Source organism: Astyanax mexicanus, chromosome 13 (assembly GCF_023375975.1).
Source record: "Astyanax mexicanus isolate ESR-SI-001 chromosome 13, AstMex3_surface, whole genome shotgun sequence".
NCBI lineage: Eukaryota > Metazoa > Chordata > Actinopteri > Characiformes > Acestrorhamphidae > Astyanax > Astyanax mexicanus.
This window is the reverse complement of record NC_064420.1, coordinates 42,074,802-42,101,579: the sequence shown is the minus strand read 5'-3', so window position 1 is coordinate 42,101,579 and position 26,778 is coordinate 42,074,802. Positions and strand designations below refer to the sequence as shown.

The following is a 26,778-nucleotide window of genomic DNA, read 5'->3' as shown; positions in this document are numbered from 1 at the left end:
CAGGGGTGTCCAAACTTTTTTTGTTGGGGGCCAGAATTAGAAATATGTTTGAAGTCACGGGCCACACTCTGTAATAAAACAAATAATGAAATATACCACTTTAAATAATACTTTTTTGCTTATTATTTTATTTACACACCATTTTACTTGACTAACTATCTTTATCTTTGACAGTGTTGTGTAAACTAAGATTTTTCAAATTGATGTTTAATTTCATGATGTCTCTTAATATTAAACTCCTTAATTACGGCAACTTTTAGACTCTTTTGCCCGTTTTTCTGCGCTAGAAATGCGCACCCTCTCCTCTTTTAGACTCTTTGGCCCGTTTTTCTGAGCTAGAAATGCGCACTCTCTCCGCATTTAGACTCTTTGGCCCGTTTCTGACACCTAGCGTTCAAACTTTGAATCTCACATTATAAAAACCTGCTTAACAGGGCCAACTTTCATTCTATTTCTAAAATACCTCGCGGGCCGCTCCAAAAAAGGAAACAGGCCGCAAATGGCCCGTGGGCCGTAGTTTGGACACCCCTGATCTAGACCGTAATAGTAAACACAGCTTATAGCGCTGTGTTCTTTTATGAAACCCCCATGATGTCCAGGCATTCTGCAGTCATTGGTCTAAAGTATACAATAGCATTGTGTATCACAGTATCACTTATTACTTATTGTTAGTTTCTTGCCTCTTATTTTCTATAGGAGCTTTTGAAATCTCCACTAATGAAAGTATCAGTCAAACATCATCTGCTTCACAAAACTCAATATCCCTGCAGTGTCTTAAGCTATTGCTTTATACTCCAGGGAAATAAGTTCACAGATGCATTTGTCCAAGGCACTCATCAATGACATGTGTATGAATATTTTACATCATTTGTCCCCCCACCTGCAGAATGAAGTCTGGACAAGAGAGCTGCTCTCACATGCTCCACTGTTATTCCCCCACTGACACCAATACATTATTTCACAGCATCTATAACGTCTGTATCTTACTGAGGGGATTTCAGGGGGGCGGGGTGAGTAAGTGTCCTTTAGGGGTGTTCTGTCACTCTCTGTCTCCTCTCTCTGTGGCGGGATGAGAGTATTTCAGTGTCCTGAAACTCTGGTTTGTGAATGACGAGAGCAATGAGTCACAGCGGACCAAAGTATTTGAGAAAGGAGTGCTGTAAAATGACGGATCATTATAACTTCCATTGTACACAGCCATTGTTGCTCTCCCCTGTGATTACGCCAGGATTGTTTGATTTATAATGATAATAGCAGTATCATCAGCACTTTTTGCTTTTGTCAGTCTCTTTGTAATAACTTGAAGGGGAAATAAATTGAATAAATAAATAAATAAATAAATAGAAGCGAAAACCAAAGAAAACATAAACCAATCGTAATTATGAACTTAAAAAAAAGAGCATATGCAGTGGTTAGTAGCCTATTACCTGAATTATCTCGGCTCGTTGCAATTTTTGTAAGTTTTCAGTAACAGACAGTAGTTTTTATTCATTAATCTCCTCAGGAACGTGAAATAAACAGCAGGGTGAAAGTATGTTGAATTGGTATTGATGATTTCACTTCTCTACAAAGTCATTAAAACATTCCTAATACACAAGTTTATTGTGTGCCTCCAAATTGCACATTCCGCTCAAGTTACGGACATTCGAAAACTGAAGACACAGAAGCCTCAATAACGGAAAAAATATCAACAGCTTCAGTTTTAATAAGTCAGGAAACATTTTTTGTTCTGGTGTTTTTGTGCCGGAAGATTTTTTTGTTTAATTGTTGAAATTGCAGCATTTTTTGTTTCTCTGCCTCTGAGTCGTCCCACACACATTCAGTGATTAAAGTCTGCACTCTGGGGTCAGTCCACTTTTCTGAGACTGCTAGTAGCTTCAGCATCCATATAGATTTTTTGTTTTTCAGTAAGAGCTTCATTGTTTCCACATTCCTTTCAGACCCACATCCTTCAGTCAGTTTCTCGCTGTAGATGGATGAACAGAAACATATCTAGATTTTTATTTCCAGCTATAAAACAAAAGTATAGCTTTGATGGGGCTTTACATTTTGCTTATTTGGGACAGCAATTAGTTTACCAGATCTTTTGTAAGAATAAAGGTAAAATAAAAAAAAATAACTTTTGTTATTTTTCTCACTTATTTTTTTCTTCATTGTTACCTTATTTATACACAAGGATTATCTTTAAAAACTGTATCTTTTAAAAATGACAAGGTTTGACAAACACAATTAGGCTATTTAATTTATGCATTGGTAAAAATCAATGAAAACCTACAAAAAACTATGTTTGTAATTTAGCCATATGTACAGTTTCATATTCTGGTTCATATTCATGTCAGGTAAAACATGAATGCAGATCTGCTTTAATTTTATGAAGCATTTATTATATAGTGTCATGCCAAAAGTCCTGGGACAGGCACTAGTATTTAGTCTCTTTATCTGTCTCCATTATCTGTCTCCTCCTGCTCTGTCTGTTCACTGTGGGTGGCACTTTGGGTGTTGACTTTGGGTGGCTAATCTTTCCCCCAAAAATAATTTTACGTTATTTCAGTTTTTTTTAGCAATATTCTTGCATTTCTGTTACAAATCTGATACCATTCTTGTATCTCAGTTAGGGGTGTGACATATCATATTGTATGCAAAAATAAAATGTAATTTTAATTTTGTTGCAGTAGTGTATTCTTGAAATATATATATATATATATATATATATATATATATATATATATATATATATATATATATATATATATATATATATATATATATATATATAATTCAGTGATTTGTCATATTGCCAAGAGTATCATTATGGCAAAAATACCATGGAATATTAATTTTAGGGCTTACTGGCAGGAAGTGGAGTTATCCACTGCACCACACCAACCACACTCATAGTATATACAGGTGTGGTAAGTGCTGGGCAGTATACCAGTTCATGCGGTATCGTAGGGTAATTTTGAACCAATCAGAACGCTCCACTTACCAATTACCAAGCACTGGCACCACCTGGATCTGCTGCGGTGCAGAGTTGAGGAGAAGCAGGAGTGGAAGGATATTAGTGGAGAAGTTTTGGATGGTTCAGGGCTTTATAACAGACATTATCATTTGTTTATCGTTTGTCCATGAGACTGTAAGTGTTTATTAATGTGTTTGGATCTGTTTAGAGGTGTATGAAGTGCTGGTGTTTGCTTTGTCGCCGCGTATCCTACACCCTACTTTACACTGTAGCTCGACGTGCGACGCAGACAGCCGCAGCTATGATTGGTCTGCTGGGCCTCAACCCCACCACTCTGTTTAAATATATTAATACTGTAGCTTGAAGAATAATATTAATGCACACTGAACTGTATGTATTTTTTAACTGGAGAAAGAAGTGAATTGTGATTTATTAAAATATTTAGTTTTGTAAAGAAAGTCGTGTTAAACTCGTTGGCATATTTTTTTAAGGTCTGGTTTTTACATTCTTTAGCTGTTTTTGTTGGGTTTTTTTTTTGCTAATAAAGTTTGAATACCTCATATATTGTGTAATTTTGTGGGGCAAAGTAAACCCAATAATAATCAAAGCCTTAATTTAAAGCCTTAGTGTTTTATGTGTTATATGTACTCCTAACAGTACAGTAAGTGACACAGACCGATAAAAAAGCCCAGTCATGCAAAAAATATATATATAAATAATAATAATAATAATAATAATAATAATAATAAAAATACAGTGATATACCTTAAAACCATCAGAATCTTAAAAAATACTGAGATATACATTTTTGGTCATACCGCTCAGCACTAGGTGTGGTGTTCCTAAGCCATTCCCTGAAGTCCCTCTTCCTGACCACTTTATTTACTGCTATCTCTTGATTTTTGGCATATTGATGTAGATTGTTGTTGACATTTTTCATATATAGTATATAAAGTGTTGGTAGATTATTTTTTTACATGTTAATCAGTAGAATCTCCCCATGATCCTGCTCACTGTTCTTTCACAGGGTCCTCAGTGCTGCTCTGATCTGGCCGTGTCCTTTCATTACGTGGACCCGGAGCTGATGTACACTCTGGAGTACTACAGCTACCACCTGCGGCCCTACGGCTACCAGCACCGCTACCAGCCCCCAGCTCCCCTCATCCTCAACAAAGCAGCCCAGACTGAGAGGACAGTCCTGCCCACTGTGAAAATACCTCCTCCACTACCAAAGGAGCCTGAATCATCCAAGTTACACGGACGAGCGGAGACACAAACTGTGGCTAAAGCTGTTCCGGAGAGAAATCCAGCAGACAGCAGCCCCGCTCCCGTTCAGGAGAGCCAGGGCTAGCCTGGAAGAGGCTGATATGATTGTGTGGGACGTGGGCGACGGAGAATGTATGCATGGACGGTATACTGAAACAGACCATTAGCCTTCTGTTAGTAGCACCATATTAATACTTATTGTCTCTGGAACAATAAGTTCATATTACTTCAGTATGACCAATGGTTTTATGGCTGTTCTGCGTTTGTGATAGCTCTGCTGATTCAGGGAGAGTAAAGCCAGTATGAATTATACTGTGTAGCTGATGATGCTCACTGTAGCCGGATGTACCGCAGCCTCCTACACTGCAACATGAGATTTACAGCAAACCACTGAGATATTTTTGTACTGAGAAACTGGTAGCAACCTACAGTGGAAACCACACTGACCACACTGTTTCTGAGCATATTTAAAATATTTTGCTTAAAGTTTGCAAATCAAGTCCAACACACGTTTTGCTTTCTGTGTTTTTGGCAAGAGCTGTATTAATAAATAGATTGCAGTATAATTTCCATACTGTAAGCAAGCCAGTACAGCTCTGGAAATAATATACAGCTATGAGACCACTTCAGTTTCTGATTCAGTTTCTCTGATTTTGCTATTTATAGGTTTATGTTTGAGTAAAATGAACATTGTTGTTTTATTCAATCCTTTATTACAAATTCCAAATAAAAATATTGTCATTTAGAGCATGTATAAAAAAGAGCTTTAAGACCTCAAATAATGCAAAGAAAACAAGTTCATAGTTCAGAAATCAATATTTGGTGCAATAACCCTGCTTTTTAAACACAGTTTAAATCATGCATCTTGGCATGTTCTCCTCCACCAGTCTTACACACTGCTTTTTGATAACTTTATGCCTTTACTCCTGGTGCAAAAATCCAAGCAGTTCAGCTTAGTTTGATGGCTTGTGATCATCAAGCTTCATCTTGATTATATATCAGAAGTTTTCAGTTTGGTAAAATCAAGAAACTCATAATTTTTTCCAGAGCTGTATATTGGGTTAGTTTACCCAAAGTTTTAACCAATCAGAAAAGTGGCATCTATTGACAGAGTACTACACTGCAAATCTAGAGGTCAGGGTTTAAACACAAGACAATAAATAAACCGATATGAATTAAACACCAATCTTTACAAGTAAACAGGAGATTTGATTGGTCAGCAAATAATTAATGCATTTGACAACGCAGAAATCAAAACCATTGAAATCAAAATCCAGTTAAAACTTAACACAGTGTAACAGTTCATCAGTTTCAGACTTGGTGTGAAAGGGTCTTTAGTTTACTGAGCACCAATTTCCATATTAACTAATTTATGCAAACTTTCTTTGTTGTTTCTTTTCCTCTTTCTAAAACATGAACACACTTAATTGTGCTCCCCAAAATGGGGAAGTTCTGGAGTTTAATTCACAGAGAAGAATTTCTTATTCCTCCTATTGGACAGGCTGGACTTTAGGCTTAAGTTAGGAGGCAAAACTAAGAAATCCTGCATTCTTACCACTGCTTTTTTTTTCCTTTTTCAGGAGCATCAATCTAATCATCTTTAATTTAATTAAATTTAAATAAATTCTCAATTTAGTCACTATATTATAAATCCAGTCCAAAAAACTGTCCAGCATTGTATTTTGCTATTGGTTGCAGGCTTTCTTAATTTGACTTTTTTGCACTTTTTACCTCTCTAAAGGATCAAAACTGTGTGTTTGTTTCTGTGAGATGCATTAAAGCTGATGGATTGTAAGTGTCAGAGGAAGATTAAGCTGTCAGTCTGTCTCAGCCTCTGTAATTCTGCAGATCGGTGTCAGTTAAAGGTACGGTAAGTAATTTAGTTTCGTGTCAGTTGTGTGATAGTTTGTGTTTTGGTGGCTTGGTGCTGAGCCACAGGGTCACAGGGTGGGTCGGCTGGACTGAAGATGCAGGAGGCCTTTCCCCAGTTTATGAACTGAACGTATACGTCTTAATATATCATTTATACAGACTGTCACAAAAATAATATTTACTTGTATCCCTTTTTTAAGGGCTCTTCTACTATTGTATGTTTTGCGTGTTACATCTGAAGCCTTAACCTGTGTGAACTGGCTGTGCGGAGATGTAGCTAATGGAATAAAAGCGGGTTTACAGTGCTTCACTTGTGCAGTGCTTTTTAAAATGAAAGATTCATCCGTGCAGTATGTAGAAAAGGTGCATGTGTGTTAAGTACCCCTCTTTACTTATCTCAATCCCTTTTATTACTCCACCTTTTTACTTATCTCAATCCCCTTAACCCTTATTACCCCACCTTCTTACTTATCTAAATTCCCTTCACCCTGATTACTCCACCCCTTTACTTCACCCCATCTCCTCAACACTCATTACCCCCCCTTTACTTATCTCAATCCCCTTAACCCTTATTACTCCCACATTTACTTATCTCAATCCATTTAACCCTCATTACTCCACCCCTTCACTTTACCCCATACCCGTATCTCCTTAATGCCCCATTACTCCACCTCATCTCCTCAACACCCCATTACTCCACCTCATCTCCTCACACATGTCCCATTACTCCACCTCATCTCCTCAACACATGCCCCATTACTCCACCTTATCTCCTCAACACATGCCCCATTACTCCACCTCATCTCCTCAACACATGCCCCATTACTCCACCTCATCTCCTCAACACATGCCCCGTTACTCCACCTCATTTCCTCAACACATGCCCTATTACTCCACCTTATCTCCTCAACACATGCCCCGTTACTCCACCTCATCTCCTCAACACATGCCCCATTACTCCACCTCATTTCCTCAACACATGCACCATTACTCCACCTCATCTCCTCAACACATGCCCCGTTACTCCACCTCATCTCCTCAACACATGCCCCATTATTCCACCTCATCTCCTCAACACATGCCCCATTACTCCACCTTATCTCCTCAACACCCCATTACTCCACCTCATCTCCTCAACACCCCATTACTCCACCTCATTTCCTCAACACATGCACCATTACTCCACCTCATCTCCTCAACACATGCCCCGTTACTCCACCTCATCTCCTCAACACATGCCCCATTACTCCACCTCATCTCCTCAACACATGCCCCATTACTCCACCTCATTTCCTCAACACATGCCCCATTACTCCACCTTATCTCCTCAACACATGCCCCGTTACTCCACCTCATCTCCTCAACACATGCCCCATTACTCCACCTTATCTCCTCAACACATGCCCCATTACTCCACCTCATTTCCTCAACACATGCACCATTACTCCACCTCATCTCCTCAACACATGCCCATTACTCCACCTCATCTCCTCAACACATGCCCCATTACAACAAACACAGTTACTTCACACTGCTCTTGCTGTGATGTTTATTTTGGACATGCAGTAGAAATTAAATGAGAACAAGATCAATTAAATAATGTCTTTATTTACAAAAAAATCATGTTTTTTTACATTAGAAAGCAAAAATAACTGGTAAACAAATATACTCAAATACAGAGAATGTATCTGGAGACGTCTGTCTACTGGTATATACAATCTATATCATTGGTAGTTGCAGGTAAACGTAAATCAAAAATCATCTTTGAATAAATTGGATAAATCTCAGTTAAATAATTGCTTTAATTAAACTCTTTTGCTCTTTTTCTGCACCAAAGTGAGGCATGAAAAGGATTCATCTTGTGAGAAAACGGTACAGATGGTCCAAAGGGGCGTGGAGGAGCGGCTCGGTCTATAACCCACGACGAAATCTGAAACAGAGCAGCAACGTCAGAATCTCATCATAGTTTACTTCTACATCAAATACAACATTAAATGAATTAAATGATACATTAAATCATTTGGAGCACCTGTTTATTTGTTGTTACTTCTAAAATAAGGCTTCCTACTAAGGTCAGAATGATGTTGGTTGATCCCAACCTGACCCCACCTCCTCCCCAGCTTCCCTATTCATGCCTACCAGAAGCGCTGAATGAAGCACCATCATTCCAGAGAACACAGTTGGGAAAAAAAAATCCAGGTAAAATAAGATTTTTTTTTTCTGTTCTAGCATTTTTGTTTGTCTGATTATTAGGGCTGCACGATATTGGAAAAAAATTACATTGCAAATATTCTTTTTTTCGATTATATATTTCACGATATTGAACAATGCAGCAAAACAACAGTAATCAGCATTTTAATCAGAAAGCAGCTAGGTTTTCTTGAAGATTATACTTAGAACTTAGTAGAGACATGGTTTATGAGAGGGGAAAACAGTTACTTTACACATGAAAGAACATTTCCAATGCAGGGCACATCTACCGAGGTCTTCAAGAGCTGATATTTATAAGTAAATATCCAAATATTGCATTATAAATAGATTATTCTATACTTATGAATGTGTTATTAAGCGTCTATATAGGTAGCTGTCAAATAAAGGGTAATATTTTACTTTGTTACTGTAGAATAAGTGGTTAAAATTAAATTAAACAACTAATTTCTGTCAAAATAGATAAATAGCTCATATATGGTTCCTCATTGGAAGGTCTTGTTTGTTTATAATGTGTTCATTTTTTAGGATTAAGGAGAATTGTGGCATCACTCCAAATTCCACGCCTCTATCTATAGGAATGTGCTGCAGTTCTGGAGCTGATATTTATACATAAATATCTAAATATTGCTTTATACATACATTATTCAATGCTTATGAATGTGTTATGAAGCTTAATATAGGTAGCTGTCAAATAAAGTGTAACATTTTACTTGGTTAATGTAAAAAAAAGTGGTTTAAATTAAATTAAACAAATTCTTTCTGCTAAAAGAGATAAATAGCTGATATGGTTCCTCATTGGAAGGGCTTGTTTGTTTATAATGTGTTAATTATTGGGATTGAGGAGGTTAATTGAAGCACAAGGGTTTTATATGGTATTACTCTAAATTCCATGTCTCTGTCTGTAGGAATGAGCTGCAGTTCCGGAGCTGAAGGATCACTAACCTCAGTCTGCACTTGTTAAAGAATAAGCCTCTGGTCTCTGGCAGCTCTCTCCTCCACGGACGCCCAGTATCTGTCAGGGTGAACACGGTACAGATGAGCGGATGTGACACTGTCTGAGTGAGGATGAGTAAAGTGCTGTCAAATGAAGCCTCAGTATAGATGCTGACGCTTGTCCACTTAGGCACAAACCCCCCTGATCAATCAGAATCTGATCAATCTGATTGATTACCTTAAGGGTTAATATGGATTAAACACATAGAACATTTTGTTCATCATGAATATTGCATACAGTATATGGACAAAAAGTATTGGGACACCTCACTTGCTTATTCATTGTTTCTTCAAAAAATCAATTGTATTGAAAAAGAGTTTTTTATCTTTTATCATTTGTTGAAGTTTTTACTGTTTCTACTGTTCAAGGAAGGCTTTCTACTAGGTTCTAGGTAAGGGGTCGGCTATTAAGTTTAGCTGCAGGCCAGATATTTTCCAAGCAATTACGTAAAATTTCTGTTTTGTAAAATGAAGTGTGATGGGATGGAGTTGCTACAGACTAGTAGCTCTCCAGCCCAGAGGGTTGTTGAACCTAATTGCAGAACAGTTGATCGCAAAGCAGGTAAACCCAAGAAGAAAGGAATAAATAAATAAATAAACACATCGCTCCTCACGCGGGATTAAACCCGTGTCTTCAGGGTCGCAGTCCAATATGCTACTGCTGCTACTGCTAGTGAATTGGGACATAGCCGGGAAAAAATGCCCTTATAAGGAGTTAGGGAGCCCAAGAACAGGCAGAAAAATGAGAATGGGCAGAAACTAAAGTCCCACCGAGCAAGAGAAGCATTTTTTTTTTCATTATTGTTCATTATTGTTCAAACAACCTCACGGGCCAGATGTTTCATGCCTATTGCCGACCCCTGCTCTAGAGGATTGCTGTGGGAATTTGATAGTATTCAGTGACATAAAAGCATTTGTGAGGTGAGGACATTGGATGATTTCCATCCTACCACATGCCTTCTACAAAATAGTATTGGACGAAGAACCATCATTCCAGAGAGTTGGTCCCAAATGCTTCACAGCTCAGTGCTGAAGGGGGGCTCTATACACCTGACACCTGGACACCTAGCCCACAAATGGCTTTAGCTTTTAGCTTTTGGCATGGTTCCAATGGGTCTGTTTCCTGGACAGGGATTAGACCTGATCATAAACTATACTTTTTTTCTTTCTACGGAAAATCTTAATTGAATCTCCATCCTTAATCTCTGTTTGGGAAACAGCCCCAATAAGTTCATGTCTATCTGCTATAAAGAGTCCAGTATGAGCTTTTTTGGCAATACTTTGTTTTTAAAGACTAAACCTGTGTCTTCACAGTGTGTATGTAACCCTTTCAGACTCTGTCTCCATCACAATAGAGATGATGTATTTTCTTTTTTTTATTGTTTTGTTGTACATAACACTAATTGAGACACGTAGTCCATCAAAATAGACCATGAATCCGCTGCTTTTAGAGTCTTCTTTTGCATATATTACAAACAACAAACAGCATTCTTGTATGTGTACTCATTAGAATGGGTGTCCACAAACATCTGGGCATTCAGGGTTAGTTTCCTGCATAGGGATTAAGCCTACACACTAAAAAACAGAGGTATAATAGAAGTAATTTTGGTACTCTAAGGTACACTTTTCAGAATTGTACCCTTAAAGGTATAATATATTTTTACAGGGTCAGATATTTTCACCAGAAAGTACAGATTTGTAGCATTTAACCAGCCAAAAGGTACATTCTGGATTCTGTATTACTGTACTAATAAACAATATAATTATTTTTATTATATATATATTTTTGAAAGCCAGACCATTTTGGATCATTATGTTCTTGACACATATTCAGTTGCTGATAATGTTTATCATCTTTATAATCTTTACTGGTACAAAAAACATGGTTACAAAAAAAAGACATTCACTGAAAAGTACTCTATTGTAACTCAATATAAGGTAAGGTACAGACCCTGTAACAAGCTGTATACTCTTTTATGTACAAATCTGTAATACTTTTTCTTACTGTGTAGCACTGGACTACAAATCTCTTTCAATGAAGAATCTCCATCCAAAGTGCTTCATAGTCCAGGACTAGACTTAATCCTCATCTATAAGAACCCTCAAATTCAATACTCATTAAATCCCATCGATTAAAAGCACTGCATCTCTGCAGAAATGCTCACCAGCATCGCTGCTCCGCCGCCCCATCAGCCCCACGAAGATGTCGTGCATTTCTCCTGTAAGAGGCAGAAGATGTGGGCACTGCTGGGTATCTGAGAGAGGAGAGAGCTGAGAGGAAATGAGAGGAGAGTACAGGAGTGCACTTACGTTTGCGTGGAGACGGCACATCATCAGCATCTGGAAACAAGAGTAACACACTGCTTTCAGCTGGGTATAAACATCTGTAATGCAGGCACTCAGACACGGTCATGTGATGGAGGTGAGGAGTGTGTTTGGTGTATGGGTTCTGGTTAAAGGGTGACCTCACTCACCTGCATTCCTCCGCCCCATTAAACCCACAAAACTGTCGTAGTCGATGTCGTTATACCGCTTGGGGAAGTTCCGCGACGAGAGACGAAAACTGGGATCCTCCTGAGTTTAAATGAGAACAGAAGAGAACTGGATTAATGCAGTTAGTACATTTAACTAGTACAATTAACTATAGAGCATGTGACACATTCATACACATTTTTATACCATTTTATACTATAATATACTATATCATCTGTACAAACTAACGTATGATCTACTGTCTTCCAAAAAGACTTACTGCAGTCAGTGCATAGTGCACTTTACCATATATTATACACTTTTGCATACTTAAATATAAATTACACTTGGTAATTTTGTATTTTGTATTGTTGCTTGTTGTAACACCTACATTGCACATAACTCATTGGACTTTTGTGCGTGTACTCTGATTCATTTTTCTTAGTCAAATTTGTGCTCATATATAGTTTAGATTTTTATATCCATTTTTATCTATAAATACATTTAAATGTTGATACCTGCACCAAAAAAATTCCTTGTACCTTTCGTATTTGGCAAATACAGATTCTGATTCAGATTCTGATTTTATATATATATTAATTAAATTTTTAAAGATTTTTTTTTAAATATCAAAATGTTTTAAATTAAATTCCTTAAATATCAGCAAAATATGGCAATATTTGAGCACCACTGCTGCCAGAAAGTTTTTTTTTTTTTACAGAAATTTTAAAATTACAAAAAAAGAGAAGTTATGCTATATTTTGTGATTTTAAATTATTAAGACAATAGAGTGCTCCCATGATACTTAGTGGTTTGCTTGGGGTTTGTATTTTGTTATAAAAAACTAAATCTTTTTTTTGTGTGTGTGTTCCCTAATAATGTAAGAGATGTTTTAATTTGGTGATCTGGATGTTAAAGGGTGGTTTTAAGTAATCAAGCTCAGGTAATTAAGGGGGGTCAGCATGCACCTCCCACTTATAAGAACAGACTGTTCTTTTTGTGATGAGAGTTAATACCTTTTGCGGTTGAAGAAAGCTCTTAGTAATTTTTTTTCTTATGCTGCATTTATTTTATATAACTACTGCAGTAGCGTATATTGAAATGTAACCTCAGTGTGAGCTTGATTTCTGCAGTTTATAATATATATTTATAAAATATAAATAATATATATGGCAAAATATATATTTTGACAGATACTTTAATACACTTTTTAACACTTTTAATAGTTGTTTTTTTACTTGATCAGTACTTCTTTTGTTTTTATATGCATACATGTATGCACTGTAACTATTTGATCATTTTGTAACTTAATTTACTGCACTTTTTCAGGTGAAGAGGAGTTAAGTGAAGGCAGGTCACTCACATCTGAGACTGCTCTGTGCGTTTCCTCATCCTGACAGCTGGATTGGGTGAACCGAGGTTCCAGCACCAGAACCAGGACCGCGAATAGTAAAGCTCGGTACATCCTGGGAGGCAGTCTGAGGGAGGAAAGATGGAGGCAGTAAGTGAGCTGTGGGCGAGTCTCTGTACAGCTGATGGAGAGAGAAGATTCTGAGCCATTCAGTCATAAAGGAAACTGCTTAAACTGAAAAGTAATTTAATGCGAGTCAAATTCAATGATATGATGAATTTAAAGCAATGGATACAATGATTTGATCAGAACAGGAATGGAAAAGAAAAATATAAGAGAAAGAAAAACTACACGAACTCGTGCATTACGCGTTAAGTCGTGCGTAACCGCATCTCCATTATTCACACTGGAAATAAAAATAAGTTTAAAATGTTTAGATCATTTTTTTTGCCAAATATGAGTATCGAAACGGCTGATTGATTAGAGTTATGCTAACCCACTCATTCGTGAAGATAAGACGTGACAATAAAATACGTGAAAATAAAACGTGCGTAAAACATGTATGTGCACAGATTTATTTAGAAAAAACATGTTAAGTTGATAGAAGAAATGCAATACTTTGATGTAATCGTTAGCAATCATTAGCAACAAAAATACAAAACAAAATATAATCCTGAGTCAACTTTTTGGTTAAAATCAATTTAAAATGTTTAGAACGTATTTTTAATATATTTGGTGTTTTTTTTAAAGATGCAATTATTTGATGCTAACTTTAATGCTTGTTTGATCATAACAGTTATGGAAAAGCTAAATTATATATATTTAAAAAATCCCTGAGGGAAATTTTTGAAGTCTTGCCTAACTGCTTCTCCTTTGGGCAAAGCGTCGATTTCTTGGAATTAAAATGAATTAAAAAATGTTTACGTCGTTTTTTTAACGATTAAACAATCGTTTAATACAATTCATCATGTTGTGTGGTCTGTATCACTTTCGTGCTCTTGCGCGCGCGGAGATGTCTGTCTCAGGAGTGGATCTCTGTGGTGAAGCGATCAGTGCGCGAGCAGCTCTCTGTGAATTCCACGAGCTCCATGTAAAGTCCACAGACATGCACACTAAACTAAAACACACGATAAGGGATTAATCCCGGTTGTATTGAACAGGTGAAGCGCTTACCTGGGTTGGAGAAAGTGCAGTTTGCAGGTAAAGCGCGCGGCTCGCTGGTGCGCGAGGGGACAGGAGCTCCAGCTGTGTGCAGATGAGAGTTGGAGCAGAGAGACAGGGCTTCTCTCTCCTCCCTGATGGTTAAATGACAGACACATGTGCGTAAGTCCAATCAGATGCTGCTCTGTAGGTGTGGTTTAAGGTTATGGAGCCTCTCCATCCGAGATGACCACGCAAACCAAGACCCTGACATCATGAGCGCGAGGCTTTCCTTAAAAGGAGAAAAGCACGGCGCGCGCTTTGGAGCATATGTCCTCTCCTAGAGTTTTATCAGAGTTTGGCAGGAAATCTTTACAAAGTGTGTTTAAATTTCAGCAGTGTGTGTGTGTAGATTTGTCTGTAATCAGGTTATAATATATACAAACAAACAGTGAAACAGTGGTCCAGGTTGGATAGTGGTCAGTGGTCCAGTTTGGATAATGGTGGTCTAGATTGGGTGCCAGACGTCCTGGTAGGGCTGTAGTGGTCCAAAATGAATAATTGTTGAATAGTTGGGCTACAGTGGTTCAGGTTGGACCGTAGTGACCCAGCTTGGATAGTTGTGGTCTAGGTTGGACTGTAGTCCTGGTCCTGGTTCAGGTTGGGCTTCATTGGTTTATGTAAAGTTACAGTGGTTTAGTTGAGCTACGGTTATAACTTCTTTTTATGACAAAAAAAGGAAACTCAGATCAAGTTACTGACTTTTTATTGACAGAAATATCTTACAGAGCAAAAACTGAGGACATACTGTTTTCATTGGGATTTTCCTCTACAGCCTCTGCCAAGTTGTACTTCAGGGTAACATATATCAAAATTGCGTAACCTTTCTACATATACCACAGCTACGTTGGTTCATATTGAGTTACAGTGGTTCAGGTTGAGTTACAGTGGTTTAGGTTGGGCTACAGTAGTACATGTTCAGTTACATTAGTTTGTGTTGAGTTACAGTGGTTTAGGTTGGGCTACAGTAGTACATGTTCAGTTACATTAGTTTGTGTTGAGTTACAGTGGTTTAGGTTGAGTTCCAGTAGTTCAGGTTGAGTCACAGTGATTTAGGTTGAGTCACAGTGATTCAGGTTGAGTTCCAGTAGTTCAGGTTGAGTCACAGTGATTTAGGTTGAGTCACAGTGATTCAGGTTGAGTTCCAGTAGTTCAGGTTGAGTCACAGTGATTTAGGTTGAGTCACAGTGATTCAGGTTGAGTTCCAGTGGTTCATGTTGAGTTACAGTGATTCAGGTTGAGTTCCAGTGGTTCATGTTGAGTTACAGTGGTTCAGGTTGAGCTACATTGGTTCATGTTAAGTAACAGTAGTTTAGGTTGAGCTACATTGGTTCATGTTAAATAACAGTAGTTTAGGTTGAGCTACATTGGTTCATGTTAAGTAACAGTAGTTTAGGTTGAGCTACATTGGTTCAAGTTGAGTTACAGTGGTTCAGGTCGACGACAGTGGTTCAGGTTGAGCTACATTGGTTCATGTTAAGTAACAGTAGTTTAGGTTGAGCTACATTGGTTCATGTTAAGTAACAGTAGTTTAGGTTGAGCTACCTTGGTTCATGTTAAGTTACAGTGGTTCAGGTCGGACTACAGTGGTTCAGGTTGAGTTATAGTGGTCCAAGTTTGGCCACAGTGGTCCAAGTTTGGCCACAGTTGTCCAGGTTGGGCTGCAGTGATCCAGGTTGAATAGGTGTGTTCTAGCTTGGACTGTGGTTCAGGTTGAGTTACAGTAGTTTAGGTTGAGTTACAGTGCTTTATGAGCTACATTGGTTCATGTTGGGTTACAGTGGTCTAGTTTGGACTGCAGTGGTTCAGGTTGAGTTACAGTAGTCCATGTTGGAAAGTCATTGTCTAGGCTGGGCTATACAGTTGTCCAGATTGGGCTTGAGTGGTTCAGGCTAGTGGTAAAGTGAGTGATATGGGAACTAGAAATACTGGGTTCGAGTGGTAACCCATTTAAATAAATAATTTAATAAATTACTGTATCTAAATCATATGTCAAATCTGAATTAATTTGTATTGTGTTGTTTGTGTCTATTCTAAACAGCTTTTTACATCATATTAATTATTTAGGATTATTTAACCATTTTAGCCATATATACCCAATGTAGTCTAACACTAACACTAAAAATGTAAAGTAACAAATGTTTTGACTATTTTTATTGAGTTGATAAGCAAAAAGCCTAAAAAAAGTTCTAAGCGACAATACGTTATAAGTTGTGCTTTTAGTTTTGTAATACCTTTTACAGTGTATGTATAAAAGTAAAATCAGCAACATAGTAACACAATTCACCTGTGATAAAATCTATAAAAATTAAGTCACAGTTTGCTGAATATATTTCATTAAAGTAAATTATTCAGCTTTGTTAATTTGGTTAAATATTTTTCTTAATTGGTTTATTTCTTTGAATGTACAGACCACCTTTGAGTAATTACTTTACATAAAATGGATTAAAGATATTTTAGAACCATGGACAGCTCTAAACCTTACAAACAGAAGCTTTGTTCTAAAAAGGCTGCATATATATATATATATATATATATATATATATATTTATACACACCCACACACATACACATATATAGTTATTTTATTTTTATTGAACCATGCCCACATCGAAATTTGATTATATTTTACATTCTCAGAAAAAAAAACGTGTTCAGTACCTTTAGTTAAGCACTCTAAAAAACAGAGGTACGGTATGAGTACTTATTTGTACTCAAAGGTACACTCTTCATAATTGTACCCTCAAAGGTACAATATTGGTCTTTACAGGGTCAGATTTGTTCCCTCTGAAGTACAAAGTCATTATAATAAGTACAAATTTGTACCATTTAACCAGCCAAAGGGTACATTCAGTATTCTGCATCACTGTACTAATAAACAATATATATTTTAATTGCACATTTTTTATTTGAAAGCCAGACAATTTTGGATCATCAAGTTTTTGAGCCATATTCAGTTGATGATAATGTTTATAATCTTTATAATCTTTACTGGCACAAAAACCAGGGGTACAAAAAAGGACTTTTACTGAATGTTTCACCTCAATATAAGGTACAGCCCCAGCGACAAGCTTTGTACTCTTTTAAGTACAAATCTGTATTTACTTTTCTTAGTGTGGCCATATTTATACTATACTTCTTTACAGTTGTTTTTTTTCCTAATATTTGAGGACCATAGTTGAGACCAGTATCATACTGTGTTTGTGCATTGGTGAACAGAAATGTGCCTGTGTGGAGTATTCCTGCTTCATCATTAAAGTTGTGATAGCTTCTTGAAAGTGTGCTTTTGCTTGACAGTGAGGTACACTTATATTAAAATCCATGTGTGCATATGTATTAGTACATTTATTATGTAAGTAATGGAAAAAAAAATTATTGTCTTTGGGATCACACTGACAATATATTCTTAAATTCTGATTCTATTTAGACATGTTACAAATAGTATGAAGATTCATACAGATTAAAGATTAAAAACATGTAGATACAAATACATAGAAAGGTGCATATTTCTGTTTTTAAAATAGAAAAATAACTTAAAACAAAACTACAGAATAGTAGAAGAGAAAAAAATGAATTTTTCCTCAGAGAATCCCCCCTCCTCTTCCTTGACAACCAGAGAACAGTCCCAAAACATTGGTTGCATTATACTGTATATATTGCATACGTGTTAATGCACCTGTATATACAGGTCTATAATGTTTATATATCTAACCTGCCGTGAGATTGGTCATAATACTGAAATGTCATCTCTGAAATGTCATCTCCGTTCACTCAATCTGTTTGAACTCCTCTCTCTGCTAAGTAGGTCTTATTGTCCTTTTTTCCGCCTGAGCGTCTAATTGACAGAGCCATTGGCGAGAATGTAATCTCTCAAGGAAGCAATTACACAGATAGCAGTTCCACCAGTGTCTCACAACCTACACGGACTTCTTCAGGGGAGCAATTCTACTGGCTGGAGAAATGGACCGATGAGTGGTGAGAGCTTTAGTTACCACCCACCTCATATTACACCAACATATTACATTTAAAAAGACTCACTTAGTCTTCATCATTGTCATCATCCTCATCAGCAATTTTACATTTGTCTTTTTTAACATATTTAATCATATCAATTCATTTCAATTCATTTTAACTTTATCATTATTTTACTGATATTGGTTTCACAGTACAATGAAACACTGTTCTTCGATGCAGTAATAGAAGGATATTAGTGCAAGACAACAGACAATAAATACGATAAATGTGAATGTACAGCACATGTGTAGCTTAAATTTGGTCAATACTAAAAGAGATATTGAGCTTATATACTGTATCTAAACAAATAAAACTTAACATTAGTTGTTATGTAGTAAAATGTAATAAAACAATATGCAGCTGAAAGAATTCTGCATGGAAGAGTAGGAAATCAGAGTTTTTTGGGGGGATCAATAAAGTATCCACCCACCCATCCTTTATCCTATCTATTGGAAATATCTAATCGGGGTCATTTGAGGATCTAACTTGTTGGATTTTTCACAAGAAAAAAATACAACTGGACTGGATTATTGTTGATTACATTTATGATTGATCACAATTGTTTAAAAAAATGTTTTTTTTTTCAGTTTTATTTGTTTAGCTATATTATCTCTTAAATAACACTTCAAATTAAGCTCAGGTGTCCATATGACTAAATATGCAATACATGAGTGTATAAAATTATTACTGCTCATTTGCTCATTTTGTTAAACTGAAAGCAATGTACATTGATGATTGCCAGTTCATATGCTGCATCAGCAGCCGAAGTCTGAGAGAGCGAAATTTGTCTTGCTCTCTCTGAGTGGGTAGATGATGCTCTCTCTTTGCTCTCATCACTCCTAGTGTGAGGTTGGTCCGCACAGCCATTTGATAGCTGATGTATCGGAGCTGGAGTGCTGCGCTTTCCTCCAAAAAGACTCTATCCGGTGATGCTGCACCACCACTAGCTAGAAAAGAGGCGGTGGTTCAGGATTTTGAAATGTATCAGAGGAGGTGCTACCATTTACCTTCCCAATGTTGGCGGAATTGCTTAATCAGAGTCCTAATTAATTGGTGGGGTTGATTGACTTTCCAAATGAGTTAGAAATTGAAGTAAAAGTATTAGAAATAAATGATAATGGTGCCAAACTAAGTCTACATCTAATTAGAAAGCTAAATTATAATATGAAAAATAGAACAGGGCATACTTCCTGTGGTGAAAATGAGTGGTTCTATATCACTAAATGTCCACAGATCTCTTTCTAAGAGTTTTTTTTTTTTTCATTTTCACGGCTGCCAGGATGAACAAAAAGCTTGTGACAGCTGTTGCTAAAAGCCTAACAGAGCATTTATTATTTTTAAACAGTGGCTGCGGTCCTTCACAGATTACGCCCGCTGTTGCTCCTTACACTTGCCAAGATATGGGAATGCAAATATTTATTTTTCTAAATGTCACAGAAGGAGATGAACTCTCTAGCGAATTATTATGTTCCAAATAGAGGGCATCTCTCATATGATCCCGAATAACCGCCTCTGATGAGCTGCGTTCACAGACCTGCTTTGTAAACTGCGAGAAAGCCCTCGTGCAGCAGAGGAAGCAATAGAGCAGTCGAGGAGGTGTCAGGCATATTCATAAGGCCTGATCTGGAGAGTTGCAGCACTTTGAATTGGTTTCTGTATAAACATTCACACGGCGTCCAGGCTGTATTATGACCGTCCTAATGGATACGGAATTATGTGGGCAGGTTAGATGCTCATACATTAAAGCTCTTTCTCCAAATGGCTCAGGCTTTATAAACCAGTAGTTAAAGCAGAGCAGAACATACTGAAACCCGCAGCAGCCTATAATCATCAGTCATCCCAATTTAATGCTTTTAGATGCCAAAAACATCTGCTGATTTTTACCTGATGAACAGTCTCAATTTGTTGCCTTTCAGTTGAAGGATCTTGTAAAAAAAAAAAAAATGAATGGGATGTGTGCATTAAAATAAGCTTTTGTGTACGAAATGGAATACAGAATACAGAAGCTGTACTTCACTGTAAAATAAACAATTCTAAAAATATATAACTTTTCTACAGAAGTAAAGTATCGCAGTTTCCAGGCTATATAAGCCTCTACTTCAGGGGTGTCCAAACTTTTCTTGTTTGGGGGTCAGAGGGAGAAATATATGTGCACTCACTAGCCACAGACTAATATGTTATTATTATTATAATATATTATAATTATTGTATAATATATGTCTATATATATGTATAATATATGTATATTATAATAATGTCTATTAATAATTTATACTCATTACGTCAACTGATTCCTGACATATTTTCCCTTGCTTTGGAGCGTTTTAAATTGGGTTTTTGTCTGTCATATAACACGCATATCATGCTTCACAGTATATTTGATCTTAATATGGTTTATATGACACACAGATAGTCACCCAGCATTAGTAAAATGTTAAAAAAATAAAGTACAGCAGTGGCACACCTCCGAGAACCAACGCACCCTCTCCCGCCTCAGCATGTCGCAGCAGGATGCCGAAGCTAGGCTGGGCTATCTGTAACAATAGAGCATTAATAAGCAGCAGTTTATAAATGTAGATAACTAATGGTAATCACAGCAGCCCTGTAACAGATCATGAGCAGAAAATGCTCCATTGCCACCGAGCTCAAGTAGCTCAAGTAATTAATCTACTTTTCCTTTATAATCTATGTTTTTTTAATCTTTTACCATGCAGCTGAACATTTACAGTATAAAAGGGATTGAAAACATTAGATAGAAAATAAAAAAAGGGAAAAATAATATTAATAATAAATAAAAGAAATACATATTTTAGATAAATACATATAATTTGGATGAATAAAATATAAAAAGAAAAAATAGAAAATCTAAATAAAATTACAATAAAAAGAAATATATAAAAATATATTATATATATTTTAAATAAATATAAAATATAAAATAAAAATATTAGTAAAATGTAAATGATAAAATAACCTGCTAAGAATGATAAGAAATTATAAAATCAATAATAATGATCTAAGATTATAAGAATAAAAAAATAAAAAAAATAAATAAATAAAATGCATTTATAAAAAGTAAGAACAATAAAAATTAAAAGAAGAAACTTACAGTTAAAACAGTTACATTCTTTCTGATGGTACTTAGAAGCTTAAAGTTTAAAAATTATTTCAGGGTTCTTCCTACAACATTTATGTTACGTATTTAATTATTTTTATTTTTAAATTTAAATTCTAACAAAAAGGTTCTTGAATTGATTTTTCTCTATTTTTTTCTTTAGGGAACCCAAAGGAATGCAGCAAAGGAGTGAAGTACAGTTTTGGGACATACTGTGAGGTAAAGGCTCTTTACCTCTATATTAAACTGGGAGGAACTTAGGAACTTTTGGAAAGGAGCAGTAAAAAGTCTTGTGGCTGACTCTGACTCTGAATGTTCAGCAGAAGAAGACCTGCTAGCATTCCCTAAAGGAAATAAATAAATAAATAAATAAATAAATAGATGCTAGCTGGGCATGCTTGGTTGGCCTTTCAGTGAGTAATGCTCTTCTGGACATCCTGAAGATAAATATGGTCATTTTGTTGTCCAGCACTGGCAGCATCCCGGAGTAGACGGCTATATGGTGGCATTAACCTCCTCGGCACGGCTGCAGCTTCACGGACAAATAAGGATAAGGACAAATAAGTCAGGTCAGCCTGAGCCTCTGCTGTTATGTATACAGCTGGACTGGGAATTGCACTGTTTTACTGCTGTTAGAAATAGAAAATGACTTAAGATAGAACTTCCATATTTAGCTGCTTATTGCTTGGACAGTAGAGAATAGAAGAGGCAATATCTGCCCTGCCTTTTTTTCCACTGGTCATAGGTGTTCACTGGCTGTGAACTGTGATAAATCACACTCATTTGGAAAGTGTTGGCCTGCGTTTATAGGTGTGGAAGGTCTATAAAAGCCTGTAGCAGCCTGTAAGCATGCGTTAATGCGTGTGAGGAAGCATGTGCTGTATACTCAACAACAAAGGGCAGGCAGAGGTCCAAACAGCGAGTTTACCCCAAAGGTTAACATATTACTATTCTGATGTTTTAGTAATGAGCACAAAGCCATATTTGTCTCTTCCTGCGCTGTGTGGATCACAGTGGGTCAAGATGAGCCGAGAGTCAGGGGTGACAGGAGATCTGACAGAAGCGGGGGCAGGAAAAATAAATTAATCGCATTCTTCCATAATTGATGACTTCTTCTTTCCCTTAATCAAAGAACCACATCCTGGGGCTATCAATGAGGACCCATGGGAGAACGCCATAAGCTGTTTATTTAGAGCATGCTGGAGAGTAGGAGGTCCCCCACTACTGAGCCGGCGAGGACAGGAAGAGGAAATCCGCACGTGTAGGTGCGTAATAGCATCTGCCGCTATATTACACTATAGATCACTTCAGTGGATTCTATATAGAGTGTATGAAACATAAATATACTAACGCCCTGAAGAAGATAGGAATTATCAACTAATCTGTATAAAACATTGGTACCACTTTAAAATAAGACTACCTTTATAAAGGGTTTATAAATAGTTTACAATTGGTTTATTAATGGTCACTATCTAGGTTGTAAATGCCTTAAAAATCATTAATAATCAGTTATTATATATTAACGTATGTGTTAAAACTGATTATTAATGATTTTTTTAAAAGGCATTTACAACCTAATTAGTAAACATTAATAAACTATTTGTAAACCATTTATAAACCCTTTATAAAGTCTTATTTTAAAGTGGTACCAAAATATTTAACACAAATATTCTTATGTGGAGTTTATGTACCAAAAACATGACAATTCAGTTTTAAATTACAAATGTTTTACGAAGCTAATGTTTTGTCACTTTTTATTTGAATGCAAAGAAATCCTAATCGTGTGCTAATTAGTACACTGACATGCCAAAAGTCATAAGATAGCAGCATTTAAACCAATCATGGCATATAAGTTCAGGGAACAGCTCGGGTTATCTTCAGAGTAAGGTTAAATACTGGCCAGTGTGCTCATGGAATTTTAAGTAAAGAAAAAGCTTCTGATATGAGCAGTTAGAGTTTATTAGCTCAGTAAAACACTTATAGCATTACAATAAATACAAACAGCATTTTTGCAGAGCTTTTACAGCCCTGTTTACTTTAAGGCATCTCCTAATCTTAAAACTCTCTCCTAATCTGAATTTAATAGAGTTATTTCTAGTTCTCATCATATCAACAACTGGTTTGGTAAATTGTTAAATTTGCTACTTACGGAACTGAACATAATATACACATGCTGGCTGAGGAGCATCCAGGAGAAATCTGGAATCTCTACACTTTGTTCTTCAGCTTGACTCAGGATACAACCTACTTACCTAAAAATTAGAATTTCTTGTTACTTTTTACTGTATTTGTGTTTATTTGCATATGTTTAAATCATATGTGGTTCTTTAATAGACGATGGGCTTCTTTGATATTTCTCTCATTCTTAAGATTCTTTAAGATGTATGTCTTTTAGTATGGGTTCCCAAAATGTAATAATAAACACTCGAGAGCGAGGTTTCTGAGAGTGTAATCACTCCTTTGAAATCAAATTATACATTTCTATTAGTCAATTTTGGAAAGAAAGAGCTAAGGATCATTTCCAATGTAGCAGGATCTATTTTTTTGATGCTATCATAGTGGCTATCACTATTGGTTGAATTATATATGAAAATATAGATAATGAAGTACAGCCACATATTATAACTATTATAAGTTTTAAAAGTCCCTTTAAAAGTAGCATGCTCAGTGCAATTAATCATTCTCACCTCATTCACTCTTTAAGCACTGCCCCTTTAACTTGTTTAGAATTGATTTTCTTTGAGCCGCAGCTGCTCTCTTCTTAAATGAGGACTTGGAACAGTCATGTTTTTTGACGCCTCATTTACACCTATATATCTGCTGTATGAACAATTAAAGGCCACTCGCACGTTTACACCACACCTCATGGGATTATTTTTCAGTGACGTAGATTTTAAGTTTCCGTCATGATTTTTTTGCTCTGCTGTATGAGCACTGTTGTGAAGTGCCTTCGTCATATTGATGTTCAGTAGAGGTGATGAAGGTGCTGGGCCTCTGGAATGTTCCGGCTGTAAAGTTTGGTCACTACTGTGGGCTTTAAATAGCTAGGAGGGGGTTTGCACCTTACTAACTTCATTTGCTCAGAGATGTTTTGCTTTCCACTGAGAGAGAAAGTGAATGAGATATGACACCTGATGAGATAGGGCCTGACATCTCAGATTGATGGTCACAGTGCTTGGCTCAATAACAGTGGGGTGCTGTTAAGGGATCTGCAGCACGGGGAGGACTCTGACGTCGTCTGAGTAAAACTATACAGACATACATAAAGGAATGACCAGGATGTAGACTGGTGAAAAGAGGTGCTGTAGGCTTTTTTTAAGCCTGTGTCACCAATAATTGAAATTATATTAGGTATTGTATCAAGCAAAGGCATAGAAGCGGGTTTGACATTGGGGTGTACACATTTGCTAAAATGAATCAAAGCCCTTATATGAAAAAAAATGTAACTTTTTACGTTTTATAGAGACTTTTTTGCCAGCAGTTAATAAAAACTTTATATAACCCAAAACCCCCCAGTGTGTTAGAAAAACAAAACATTGTCATAAAGCTGTACTCATTGCAGTATATTGTTATTGTTGTGATTCATTGCTCTCATGACTGACCCCACATGTAAAACCAGTGTTGTGCCGAAATCTGCACCCCCGCCAGGAAAAGCACCCACTCTCGGGATTGTGCACCCATGTCTTCTTGATAAAAGCAGGGATAATTGCTTTAGCTAACTTTAATTAGAAACGTGCTCCCAAGAGTGGGTGCTTTTCATTGCAGGGGTGCAGATTTTGGCATGCTTTCAAAATAAAAGTTTATTTTAAAACAATTATATAATTGCACTTTTCTGGTTTGCGCTATAGACTGATATGCCAAAATGTGTGGCATATCAGTATACAAATTCAAAGAACAGCTTGGGAAGGCCTACACATATATAAGTTGTGAGGTGTTATCCTGTGAGTGAGGTTTAACAGTGATTAGCATGTCAATGGCAAGGTTAAGTTTGGTCAAGACACTTGACTACAACAGCTATACACTTCTCTTTACAAAAAATCTCCAGATTCTCACGGTTTCGAGGATATCGATTGGCAACTTAAAGTTTGAACTCCCTTCACAAATTTTCTATGTATTCAGGTCTGGAGAGTGGTTAGACCACTCCAGGATGATAATTTGCACTCCTTTTTGCCTTGGCTGTATGTATTTTGGGTCACTGTCATGCTGGAAGACCCATCCACAACCTCTCTTCAGTATTTTGGCTAAGGCTGGGATGTTCTCATCAAAGATTCTACAGTATATGTTCCAGTTTATTGGCCCCTTAATGAGGTGAAGTCTTCCGTTGCCTTTAGCAGAGAAACAGCCAGAAAGCAGAAAGTTTCCTCCTTTATGTTTGACAGTGGGAATAGTGCTCTTGGGGTCATATCCAGCTTTTCTCTGCCTCCAAACATGGGTTGAGTTGGTTCCAAAGATCTCCATTTTGGTCTCATCTGAACATGTCATGTTCTCTCAAGCCTGGTAGTCTAAAGGTCTACAGTCTTGTCCCTGATGTCCTTTGACAGCCTTTGAGTGTTGCCCATAATGGTTTTCTTTTATAAACATACAGGGCTTGGACAATGAAACTGAAACACCTGTCATTTTAGTGTGGGAGGCTAAATTGGAGCAGCCTGGTGGCCAATCTTCATTAATTGCACATTGCAGCAGTAAGAGTGTGAAGGTTCAATTAGCAGGGTAAGATCACAGTTTTGCTCAAAATATTGCAATGCACACAACATTATGGGTGACATACCAGAGTTCAAAAGAGGACAAATTGTTGGTGCACGTCTTGCTGGCGCATCTGTGACAAAGACAGCAAGTCTTTGTGATGTATCAAGAGCCACGGTATCCAGGGTAATGTCAGCATACCACCAAGAAGGACCAACCACATCCAACAGGATTAACTGTGGACGCAAGATGAAGCTGTCTGAAAGGGATGTTTGGGTGCTAATCCGGATTGTATCCAAAAAACATAAAACCACGGCTGCCAGAACTGTCCGTCGGGACTATAAATTATTGTGTTCTAAAACCAGTTGTTTTGGTTTCATTGTCCAATCCCTGTACATAACAAGGTGACATTAAGAGTACTTTCTTTAAGGGACAGGACTAATGGATCATCTTAATATTGGGGGGGGGGGGGGGGGGGATATGTGTTGCAGGCCTAGAATGCAGGAATTGATTTATGTAATGTGCGAAAACTGTCCTAACATTTTTCTGATTTGGGGTTGTAAATGAAACCACTTCCACTTATTCAAATGATTTGAACTCTTGACACGTATATAAAATGATTTTTTATTTATTAAGCCTGCC

General features: G+C 36.8%; 2 protein-coding genes and 1 long non-coding RNA gene across 4 annotated transcripts in view; 1 reads left to right on the top strand and 2 right to left on the bottom strand.

Moving 5' to 3' along the window:
* Positions 1 to 6,402, top strand: part of c1galt1la (core 1 synthase, glycoprotein-N-acetylgalactosamine 3-beta-galactosyltransferase 1, like a) — a 32,531-nt gene extending 26,129 nt beyond the window's left edge. For both annotated transcript variants that reach the window (XM_049462865.1, XM_022676905.2), the window contains exon 5: positions 3,987 to 6,402. In XM_049462865.1, the coding sequence (XP_049318822.1) occupies positions 3,987 to 4,310 (324 nt within the window). In that variant the 3' untranslated portion in view covers positions 4,311 to 6,402. The remainder of the gene's footprint in view (positions 1 to 3,986) is intronic.
* A 413-nt stretch (positions 6,403 to 6,815) lies between these two features.
* On the bottom strand, positions 6,816 to 7,518 carry LOC125780553 (uncharacterized). Its single transcript, XR_007423781.1, has 3 exons — positions 7,449 to 7,518; positions 7,317 to 7,382; positions 6,816 to 6,928 (listed from the first exon to the last, which is right to left on the bottom strand). It is a non-coding gene; the product is annotated as an uncharacterized LOC125780553 (long non-coding RNA).
* A 167-nt stretch (positions 7,519 to 7,685) lies between these two features.
* On the bottom strand, positions 7,686 to 14,467 carry tac3a (tachykinin precursor 3a). The gene is made up of 7 exons (XM_007246760.4): positions 14,298 to 14,467; positions 13,137 to 13,251; positions 11,776 to 11,875; positions 11,612 to 11,641; positions 11,467 to 11,520; positions 9,251 to 9,320; positions 7,686 to 8,027 (listed from the first exon to the last, which is right to left on the bottom strand). The coding sequence occupies exons 1-7, from the start codon at positions 14,441 to 14,443 to the stop codon at positions 8,009 to 8,011; spliced, it is 534 nt and encodes a 177-aa protein (XP_007246822.3). The 5' UTR covers positions 14,444 to 14,467; the 3' UTR covers positions 7,686 to 8,008.
* Positions 14,468 to 26,778: the final 12,311 nt, after the last annotated feature.

Coding starts and splice junctions, on each gene's coding strand:
- tac3a (XM_007246760.4), bottom strand. CDS start 14,443: ATGTGTCTGTCATTTAACCATCAGGGAGGAGAGAGAAGCCCTGTCTCT. Junction 13,252..14,297: donor CTGCACTTTCTCCAACCCAG/GTAAGCGCTTCA, acceptor TTCCTCCCTCAG/ACTGCCTCCCAGGATGTACC. Junction 11,876..13,136: donor CGCACAGAGCAGTCTCAGAT/GTGAGTGACCTG, acceptor ATTTAAACTCAG/GAGGATCCCAGTTTTCGTCT.